The 11,735-nt window shown below is 41.2% G+C and overlaps 1 protein-coding gene across 1 annotated transcript; it reads left to right on the top strand.

Moving 5' to 3' along the window:
* The first annotated feature begins 1,004 nt into the window (after positions 1–1,004).
* LOC142172620 (uncharacterized) lies at positions 1,005–2,183 on the top strand. Its single transcript, XM_075236285.1, has 2 exons — positions 1,005–1,319; positions 1,410–2,183. The coding sequence occupies exons 1-2, from the start codon at positions 1,005–1,007 to the stop codon at positions 2,181–2,183; spliced, it is 1,089 nt and encodes a 362-aa protein (XP_075092386.1).
* The last annotated feature ends 9,552 nt before the right edge of the window (positions 2,184–11,735 follow it).

Below are 11,735 nucleotides of genomic sequence, written 5' to 3'. Positions count from 1 at the left end.
AACCCTGACACCAATAGTGCATTCAGTTCCTCTTGACCCAAATAATTCACATGCAAAATAACATAGCCACACTCATAAGTCAGATGAGTATACTGATAAAGAAGATTGATGAGATGGGTACAAAGCAAGTGCATATCGTTGACACAACAAATAGAGGACTATGTACACCTTGTATTAATCAGTCTTATGTGTGTTCATGGAGTGGAAAAGATGATAACCAAGGGTTAAAAGAGGATATGAATTATGTTAACAATTTTGGGGGTTATAGGCAAGGAGGACAACAATGGGGGCCAGCACCCAACCATCAGTACAGACCGAACATGCCTCAACCTGGAGGTATGCGGCCCCAAGGCCAAATGGTGCCATATCAGAGACAACAGGGCTATCAACAGCAGCATCAGCAACAGTTAACATATAAGCCACCTCATCAGCAACAAGACATCAACATGGTAGAAATCAAGGGTATGCTGCAACAACTCATTGAAACAAATGGTAAGATGCAGGAAAAGTTGGTAGTGCATGACTCAGCAATTAAGGGTATTGAAACTCAATTGGGGCAGCTGTCCATGGCCTTAAATAACCGCCCCTAGGGAACATTGCTAGCTGACACGAATATTAACCCCAAGGAGCAAAACCCAAATTAGCTGATGGCAGTAAGTCTCCGGAATGGGAGAGATTTAGACAGGAAGCAAGAAGTTGCTCAATCCAAAAGAGAGACTATACCAGCCACTCCAGTTCCATTAGAGATAGATGAATCAGTAGAACTCACTGAAGTGGTGGTTGAACATGCTCAAGTTGATAAGGGCAAAGCTAAAGAAAGTGAACAAGTTGCAGAACATGTGGTACCTCTTGTGCCACCAAATTTCAACAAAGAACAACCATCAAGCAGTGGACAAAGAGTGATGCCTGCACCAATCCCTTAGAGACTGGCAAAACAAAAGAAAGAAGATCAATATAGGAAATTCATGGAGATGCTTCGTCAGATTCAATTGAATATTCCTCTAATGGATGCTTTAAGGGAAATGCCAGGCTATGCAAAGATGATGAAGGACCTGATGTCACAGAAATTTGACTTTCAGGACCTGTCCACAATAACTCTAACACATACATACAACGTGGTAGTGACAAGACCCATGGCTCAAAAGATGTCTGATCCAATTAGCTTCACTATTTCGTGTACTATTGGGAGTTATGCTTTTGCAAAAGCATTGTGTGACTTAGAAGCCAGCATAAACTTGATGCATTTGGCAATATATACAAAACTGGGTATTGGTAGAGCTAGACCGACTTCGATGCTATTGCAACGGGCTGACCACACGGTTTAAAGACCGACGGGAATTCTTGATGATGTGTTGGTACAAGTGGGAAAGTTTGTATTCCCGGCAGACTTTGTTATTCTGGACTGCCAGGTAGATGATGAGATACCCATCATTCTGGGGAGGCCATTCTTAGCCACTGGGACAGCATTGATTGATTGTGAAACTAGGGAATTAAAAATGAGGTTGAATGATGACAAAATAATATTCAACGTTCAACAATCCATGAGGAGACCTAGTGAATATGAAAATTGCTCGCTAGTGGAAGTTGTGGGTGTGATCCTGTATGAAGAAGATGAGACTCTGAATGCCAAAGATTCATTGGGAGCTTGCTTGACAAATTTAGAGGAGATGGATGTTGATGGGTTGGCAGAGTGGGTCATGGCACTCAAAGGTCAAGGATTCTGGAAGAAGGAACCTCAGTTTGAGCCCCTTTATTTAGAAAAGAGAGCTACACCACCTGCAAAACCATCAATAGAGGAACCACCACAGCTGGATCTGAAACCGCTTCCAGCCCACCGCAGGTACGCTTTATTGGGTCCCAATTCTACTTTGCCTATTACTATATCATCTGGTTTGCTAGTTGTGCAGGTAGAACAATTACTGCAGGTGTTGCAAGGATGCAAAACTGCCATTAGTTGGACCATGGCAGACATAAAGGGTATCGGCCCGGCCTTCTGCATGCACAAGATTCGTCTGGAAGAAGGGCACAAACCTTCCAAGGAACATCAACGAAGGTTGAACCCGAATATAAAAGAGGTAGTGAAAAAGGAGGTAATCAAGTGGCTGGACGCGGGCATCATCTTTCCCATCTTTGACAGCAATTGGGTAAGCCCCGTCCAGTGTGTACCAAAAAGGGTGGAATGACAGTTGTACAAAATGAGAAGAATGAGTTGATCTCAACTCGTACAGTCACAAGGTGGAAGATTTGCATGGATTATAGGAAATTAAATGCAGCCACCCGAAAGGACCATTTCCCCTTGCCCTTCATTGACCAGATGTTGGACAGGTTAGCTGGGCGATCCCATTTTTGTTTCTTAGATGGATACTTGGGGTACAATCAGATCTCAATAGCCCTAGAAGATAGAGAGAAAACATCATTCACATGTCCGTATGGCATCTTTGCCTTTCGGAGAATGCCCTTTGGACTTTGCAATGCACCGACCACATTCGAGCGGTGTATGTTAGCCATTTTCACCGACATGGTTGAAGACATTGTGGAGGTGTTTATGGATGATTTCTCCTTGGTAGGGGATTCATTCGAATATTGTCTTCACAACCTTAAAAGAGTTCCCAAACGATGTGTGGAGACAAATTTGGTGCTGAACTGGGAGAACTGCCATTTTATGGTAAAAGAAGGCATAATGTTGGGGCATAGAGTGTCCAAAAAGGGGATTGAAGTAGACCATGCAAAAGTTGATGTGATTGAGAATCTCCCAGCACCCATTTCAGTGAAAGCAGTGAGAAGTTTCCTTGGGCATGCTGGATTCTACAAGCGGTTCATCAAGGATTTTTCAAAAATTGCCAACCCCTTATGTAAGCTGCTTGAAAAAGACCAACACTTTATGTTTTCTAATGATTGCAGGTTAGCAGTTGAGGAGCTGAAGAAGAGATTGGTGACTGCACCCATCATTGTTGTACCCAACTGGGAGCAACCATTTAAGCTGATGTGCGACGCCAGTGATTACGCTATAGGAGCAGTTTTGGGGGCAGCGCAAGGAGAAAATTATGCACCCAATTTACTATGCAAGTCGGGCGCTTAGTGGTGCACAGCTGAACTACACGGTCACGGAAAAGGAAATGCTCGCTGTAGTGTTTTCCTTCGACAAATTCAAGTCATACCTGATTGGCTCGAAAGTTATTGTTTATACTGACCATGCAACCATTAGGTACTTGATAGCAAAGAAGGAGTCAAAGCCCCGCTTGATTCGGTGGGTTTTGTGCTACAAGAATTTGACCTGGAGATTCGTGACCAAAAAGGGATGGACAACCAAGTAGCAGACCGCCTCTCGAGGTTGGAAGGGGCAAAAAGAGAACGGAGGTTGAAGATATCATTGAGACATTCCCGGATGAGAAATTACTTGTTGTGACAATGAAGGAGGCACCATGGTATGCTGATATTGCTAATTACTTAGCATGTGGTATTGTACCTCATGATCTCTCCTCAATTCAAAAGAAAAAAAAAATTCCGTGATTGCCGGGCGTATTATTGGGATGAACCTCTATTGTTCAAAATATGTGTTGATAACATGATCCGGCAGTGTATCCCCGAGCAAGATAGGAATTCGGACAGCAACAAAGGTGCTGGAATCAGGCATGTCCCTACATTGTTCAAGGATGCCCATGCTTGGGTCAAAAGCTGTGATGAATGTTAAAGGACGGGCAACATATCCTGTCGTTATGAGATGCCAATGACCACAATCCAAGAGGTGGAAGTGTTTGACATGTGGGGGATCGACTTCATGGGGCCTTTCGGCAGCTCATACAATAACAAGTATATACTGGTTGTCGTTGACTATGTCTTCAAGTTGGTCGAAGCAGTTACTCTACCAACCAATGATGCAAAAGGGGTGACCAGTTTCCTAAAGAAAAACATCTTCACACATTTTGGCACCCCGAGCCATAATCAGTGATGGTGGCTCTCATATTTGCAATAGAGCGTTTGCACGCCTGTTGGAGAAGTATGGAGTTCGCCACAAGGTAGCCTCACCATACCACCCACAAACAAGCGGGCAGGTGGAAGTGTCCAATGGAGAAATCAAAAGTGTCCTCTCAAAAACAGTGAATGCAACAAGAACTGATTGGGCAAAGAAGCTGGATGATGAATTGTGGGCATACCGCACAACCTTCAAAACTCCAATTGGTATGTCACCATACAAGTTGGTATTTGGAAAGGCATGCCACCTTCCGGTTGAGCTTGAACACAAAGCACTGTAGGCATTGCGACAGCTGAATTTAAACATGGAGATAGCGGGCACCAACAGAGTTAATGGGTTACATGAGCTTGAGGAATTCCGATTCCGGGCATTTGAGAGTGCTAAACTATATTAAAAAAGGATGAAACTTTTGCATGACAAGCACATCTTGAATTGGAACTTCAAACATGGAGAATTAGTGCTACTATATAACTCAAGATTGAGGTTGTTCCCGGGTAAGTTGAAGTCCCGATGGTCAGGACCGTTCAGAGTGGTGCAAATGTTCCCAAGTGGAGCTGTGAAGATCGAATCTGAAAATGGGATGAACAAATTCACAGTGAATGGGCAGAGGTTGAAACATTACCTTGGAATGACTGAAGAAAAATGGGACAACGTGGTGATAATGTTGGAGGAGCCCCAATACACAAATGAGGAGTGATGACATGAGCATGCATCGTGCCGCGACGTTAAATCAGGCACTTCACGGGAGGCAACCCATTGATTTGTTGTATTTGTCGTGCCACGACATTAACTAAGGCACTGGTTGGGAGGCAACCCAATGCGTATTGACTTTAGCATAGTTAGAATTTGTTATTTTTGATTTTAATAAGTCTCTAACCAGTGCAGGTGAGCTTGGGCGAGTGATAAGCCCATCAGACGCTGGAGGAATAGGTAAAAAAAATTAAAAAATCTAAAGGCCCAGGAGCTCAGTCGTGCATGAATCGCGCTCAGACCGCACATATTGCAATGTATTCCGCCTCAGATTTCCGCCTAGGAGCGAGGCCGCACTCAAACCGTGCTCAGACCGCGCATATGGCAAAGTATTCTGTTTCACTAGTGCGGCCGCGCTCGGACCGCGCCAGTACCATTCCGCCTGCCACTTGAGTTTAAGCTAATTTTTTTTATTTTACTTCTTTTTATTAATTGTTAATTCTTTTAATTGTAATATACTAACTTATTCCCCCCCCAACCTGATATCTCTCTCCCTCTTCTCATCTACTCACGCCCAAACCTAAACCCTCACTCACAAATCAAAACACTCACCTCCCCTCTTCTCCCCCAAGAACCCCAACCCTAATACTCCCAAATTCACGATCCCAGCACACCCAAGCCACCCTATTTTCTCTTCTAACTATCACCTCACATCTACTAACCGCAATCCCATCAGGTAAGGTTTTGTTTTTGGGAATATTTGTGTTCTTGGTGATGTAGTAGCTTCTCTTTCTTTTCTTTAGTAGATTTTTATTTTTATTTTTGTAGTGTGCTCTTGTATGCTAGTGGGTTTATTGAGGTTGTTGTAAAATTATCTCTTACCATATGTGGGTGACATTGGGCAATTATGGTGGTTTTTGGCTTATAAATTTGCTAATTGGGGACTCCGGTGAATGGTGCATACAAAGTGTTTGTTAAAATGCCTTAGTGAGTTATTAATGTTAATTGTGACCAATTGGGTGGATGAAGTTTGACTAACCGCCTTTGGTTCACATCTCTTGTGTTTCGCTGATGATGTTCTTGATTTCAGGTATTATGTCACCTTCCAGGAAATGCAGAACCACCGGTGCTTCATCCAGCGGCCAAGCTGGACCCTCCAAAGCGCGCGCTTCAGCTCCTGCTCGTCCTTATGATAGTAATAGGTTCGTCTCCGCTGCAACTCAGGACCGTCACCTTTGAAAGGAAGTGCTGGCTGTATGTCATCAACAACTGCCTGCTCCCGTCCTCCAATACCACGAAAGTGAATGCTCCTCGAGCTGCATTAATTTGGTGATTTATGAATGGTCACAACTTTGACGTGGCCAAGCTTATTCATGAGGAGATATTTACACATTGTCTGGTGAAGAGGTATGGTTTCTTCTTCCCTTCCCTAGTCACTAGGCTTTGCCGGGAAACTCGGGTGCCGGAAAATTTGAGTGTGGATGGAAAAGTGCCGAGAGAGGCAAAGTTTCGAGTAGATAAGGTGACTACTGGTAAGGAGCCTGTGGCACCTGGTGGTGATGATAGTGATGACTCAGATGCATCTGAGGAGGGAGAGGATGAGCAGGAGGAAGCGGAAATCGAGCCGCCCACCCATGCGCTGGTTGCGGAAGCTGCATGACCATTTGGGTTGGTCGGGTTACCCGGTTAGCAGCCTTAGAGCAGGAGATTGCAGGGATGCGTACCACTATCGTAGACTTGGGGACGCGAGTTGATGCTTTGGCCACCCAGAATGCTAAATTAGAAAAGAAAATCATGGGATGACTGCGTGCTTTGGGTCGGCCATGTCACCTTGACCCTAGCACTGTCTCCGATCAGGGCTGAATACCAGGGAAGTCCCCTTACCTTACTCTGCTTTAATTTCTTTGACATGGGGACATGCCAAATCTTTAAGTGTGGGGTGGGGGATGATTGTTGTTGTTTTACAATTGTATGGATTTGTTTGGTATTTTTGGTTGCTATTAATTAACTTCCACTTGGCCCGAAGACGAACACCTCTCGACGGTTCTCTTGAGGGACTTAAATCGAACCAAAAAAACAAAAAAACAAAAAAAGATTTTCTCCTGTTAGGTAGTGTATCAACTCCCCCTTGGTTTTTATTTAAACCACACTTCTTTTCCAAGGGTTCCATTTAGACCGTGTGTAGTTAGTTTTTTTTTTGTTTAGGAATTTTTGGGCGAAGAAGAATAGAGATTGCTTTAATGTGACACTTAGGCTCATTAGTTGACTCTAGCAATAAAGCCTTAAAATGTGTGTTTTTGAGTTGACTTAAGCACTTTGAGCAGAGTGTCTGATGGTCCTAACTGAATTGAGTCATGCGCCATGTGTGAGTGAAGCTTTGTGTATTCTATGCTAACACTCAATGCCTAGAACTTGCCCTATGTGTACGAAGTGAAATGGTAGTCTTAATTGGTCTAGAAAGTGATATAGGCGTTTCCTTGTTGAACCTATCTATATATGTTTTCACCCAACTGATTGAGTATATCCTAGTTAACCCCTTTGAGCCTGTAATCCTATTTCTTTAGCAACCACATTACAAGCCTTACCCAAGTTGTGAATTGTCTATCTTTTTAAACCCTATCACCTCTTAGAAGCACTTGAATTGTAATGAATATGGAAAATTTAAAGTGTGGGGTGGTTGGTTGGGCTTTTGAGTGGAGCTAACGAAATATGGAGAAAGGTGCATTGTATTGAAAAAAAATTAAAAGCCACTTGAATTGAAAAAAAAATACTTTCCTTGCTAAGTGGTGGCTCTTGATATAAGTGTGCTTAAAGAAGTAGGGGGTTTAACTCAATGATGTAAAAGTGGAACGAAGGTTTGACATAGGTATGGGCTTAAAAGTGAAAAATGTATTGAAGTGCTTAGGGAGGCGTAGTCACTATACCCATATATATCCTACCTGTCCCGCAGCCAACATTACAATCAAATAAAGTCATATTTGATTCTAGACCTAATGGGCTCGATTAGTCGAGTATTACACTACGGGCAAGCCTATGGTGCGTTGTTTGTGGCATAAGAATTTATTTCTGAGGGTGAGTGAAATCTTGCGTATTTGAATTCCTCAGTGTGTGAATTATAATGACCATGACACGTCTCATTTGTGGTGAGTAGGCACGTGATTCATGAAGGGAAGGTAAGTCTAGACCTTTGACTAAGAGTATGAAAGCCGGTTAGGGACATTATGTGGCTAGAGAAAGAGCCCACTCTTGAGGTTAGGATGTTACGCTAAGGTAGTCTATCTATGTGAATTATTCTTGGTATAAGGAGTAGGGAAGTGACCCAGTGATGATTAGGCCTATAGAGTGTGGTTTTGTTGCTATAGGACTAGCAACGGTTTAAGTGTGGGGTGTTGATAGTAGCCTATATTATGCGATGTAGATGCTATTTATGCTCAAAGTTAACCATACGGGTTATTGATGTTCTAAGTGCTAAATGATAACAAAATGCTCTAATTGAGGTTTTTGTGCTTTGCAGGAGCAAGTGTTGATTATGAGGACATTGAACAACTTTTGGAGCTAATTTGGAGTAAGGAAAGCCATTCGAAGGTGAATGCGCGTGAAAGAAGAAGGATAAAAATAGAAAACAACTGAACCTCATGAGTACGGGCTAAGCACAGGTGCGCTCCAGCCGCGCTAGTCCAGGCAGAATAGAACGCGATATGCGCGACCCAAGCGCGGTCGCGCTCGTCAATTCGCTGAACCTTATTTCCAGGGGTAATTTCGTAAGTTCGAGGGCAGCTCTCCTTAACATATAAGAAGCCCAAGTCGCCCAAAGAGAGGGTATCAAGGTTTTTATTGTTTTGTTGAAGGCAAGAAGAGGCAAGAGGCAAGGAGGGAAATTCAGCATCGAGTTCTATCTTTCTTCCTTTTGTGTTGATAATTGATTATGAATTTTGTTGTTGTGATTATGAAAACAATTATGTGTAGCTAATTATTTAGTCTAGGGTTGATGGAACCAATTGTTAGATGAAGTTTTGACTTAGTTTTGTTATAATCGAGCCAGATTTATTATATGATTGTTCAACTATGTTTTGTATGGTGATTAATTGAAGGGGCCCTTGATTAATCGTTTCTAATCACTTTGTGTTGCTTGAAAAAGAATACTAGGTTAGATTGTTGTTGAACAACACCACTTTTGGGTAATTGAAGAGATTCATTACTTGAATTTAAAAGTGGAGTTAAAAATAACGAAACTTTGGCGGGATAGTTCAGAGCTGCATAAATTATCAGCTAGAGTAATTCGAGAGAATGCTCTAGTAAATTATCGTAGTTGATCAAGAGATAATTGCGGTAACCCATAGCTCATAATCCCCAGAGAGTATTACGGCGAGATTATAGCAAAAGAGTTAAGAATTAATTTAGCAATTGGGGAAATCAATACCCTAGATCTCTCTCTACCATTGAATTATCTTTAATTTGGAATATTGTTAGTTTTAACGGAAAAGGGTCAGACCTGCCCCTAACGTATCAACTCTAGTCTAAAAAAGCCCCTCGTTAACCTATTTTGCAAAAAATGACCCTACCGTTAAAAATATGGCATACTTGTGCCCTTAATTCTAACGGGTGAGTTGTGATTTATTTAAATATTTTATTAATTCCACGTGGCCATATCTGATTGGCTATTAATTAGGCCATACCCCAAACCTAATTTTACCCCACCCATAACCCAAATGTACTGACCCGACCCAGCAAACCTTATTTTACCCCCCCCCCCCCCCAAACAAAAAAACTTGACCTTAGGTTATTTTCATCCACTTCATGTACTCTGAGCAAAAAAGGGTGAAATGGTCAGCGATTTTGAAGCTTGACTTCTTGGAATTTTCTACGACAATTATTTACTAAAGTTGACGGATTGAAGTTGCTCTTTAAAGTTAAAGTCTTCTCTCCATTCAAGTAAGACTTTATTGCTGATCTTTGCTTTAGGTTTTTTGAAATAAACATCATGGATTTCTGAAAAAGGTATTTCAGATTATCCATCCTTGATATGATATATATGGTGTAGGCACATAAGTAGTGCCTCAATTTCTAAGCTATCCATGTCAAGGCGCGGCAGGTGCGTTCCAGCAAAGAATAAAATGCTTCATAGGGTGTGAATTTCTTACTCAGGCATTATATGGTCTACACTTTTCTCCCCGTCTTGTCGTGTTTTCCCAAGACACAACCGAAAGCTCCATCTAGTACCGACATATAGAGTAGCAGATGTTTACCAGGTTATGGCGGGACCAGGACTGGCAGTGTGGAAAGGTATTCCTTGTTTTTGTCGAAAGCTTTTTGACATTCTTCGGTCTAACTTGTAGCAACATCCTTCTTTAGCATTTTGAAAATTGGTTCACAGATCACTGTCGATTATGCTATGAAGCAGCAGATGTGATTGAGACGTCCCAAGAAGCTCATCACATCTTTCTTGCTCTTCGCAGGTGGAAAATCTTGGATAGCTTTGACCTTTGAAGGATCTAATTCAATCCCTTAGTGAGTGACGATGAAACATAGCAATTTTCTAGCAGGGACTTTGAAGGCACATTTTGCAGGATTCAGTTGTTTTAGTTTTAGCTTCAATGTTAGTAGATGTCGTTATAGTATTTTTTTGTTGCATGTGGTCCCGCTTAGATTTTGGTAACATCTGGTTTATTTATTCGTATGGGGGTTGTTTTTTTTGTCGATTTTAGTTATTTATTCAAAGCTTTTATCTTTGTTTACTAAATTTTCAATTGCATGTGGTCCCTTCCCTCTTTGTGTTGGTCTGAACTTAGGGGTTCGGTTATTGTTGATGCCTGATTTCTTTATTCATATGGGGTCTACTTGTTTGTTGATTTCAGTTGTTTATTCACTATTTTTTCTTTTGTTTACTTTTGTTTGGCCATATTTGATCTATGTCCCTTTATTGGTAGGTACCCTCTTTAACTCCCTGTCCCTTTATTGGTAGAAGCCCTTTTTAACTTTTTTGTTTGTTTATTACTGATGGGTCCTTTTTCTTGTTTTTTATGGCTTGCATTTGTTTTCTTTGAAGAATGATTGAGAATGTTGATTTGGTCTTTAATCATGGGGGTAAGTGGGTGTTGGAACCTCAAGTGGTGTATCTTAAAAGAAGGAAGCATGTATTGATAGGTTATGATGTGGATTTGTTGTCTTATATAGACATTTGTTTTGAATATACTGAGAAGTTAGGTTTTAGTGAGGTGAAACAATTACTAGTAACAGGCACTTCTGGTAGATGCTTTTTAATTGAGGGTGATGCAGGCATTAGAATACTACAGTCTTTACTGTCAAACCAATTCAATGAGATTCAAATATTTGCTGTAGATGAGGGTGAATTACATGTGCTAGCTCCTAGCATCACTCAGCATGATGAACTTTATAATTTGACAGTAGGAGTAGATGTTGGAACTGATTGTGATTAATTTGATGAGGAGGAAACTAATGAAACTAACTCTAATGATTGTGATAGTGAAGAGTTAGAACTGTTTAGAAGAGAAAGGAACAAAGAAGTTAATGACATACTAGACAAGTATAAAAACTTGTAGAAGAGTATGAGTTTTAAAGACTTGGCTGAAGCTAAAAGAGTTGTAGGGTACTATGCAGTTTCTAATAGGAAGGGTCTTAAAGTTAAGAAGAGTGACACTAGTAGAGTTAGGTACATATGTGATATTGGATGTCCTTTTATGTGTTTTATATCCAAGGATAATAAAGATCAAGGATTTAAGATTAGGACTTTGAACACAAAACATGAATGTGGTCTAGCATTTCAGAATAGAAGAGCTACTCCCAATGCTTTAGCCCATTATTTCAAGAATAAAGTTCAAAATAATCCTAAGTACAAAGTCAAAGATATGAGGGTGGACATGGAGGATAGATTCAAACTTAATGTTAGCTATTCAAAGATGAAGGAGGTTAAGAAAATGGTCTTAGAGAAGTTGGAGGGTGGATACATTGATGACTATAATAGGTTAGAGGCTTATGCTCAAGAGTTGAGGGATAGTAACCCTAGTACAGATGTGATTATAAACATATCAAAAGATGCTTTGGAAGAGGGAAA

Source organism: Nicotiana tabacum, chromosome 18 (genome assembly GCF_000715075.1).
Source record: "Nicotiana tabacum cultivar K326 chromosome 18, ASM71507v2, whole genome shotgun sequence".
Taxonomy (NCBI): Eukaryota; Viridiplantae; Streptophyta; class Magnoliopsida; order Solanales; family Solanaceae; genus Nicotiana; species Nicotiana tabacum.
Note: the sequence above shows the minus strand (reverse complement) of the source record. Positions and strands in the feature narration are given on the sequence as shown.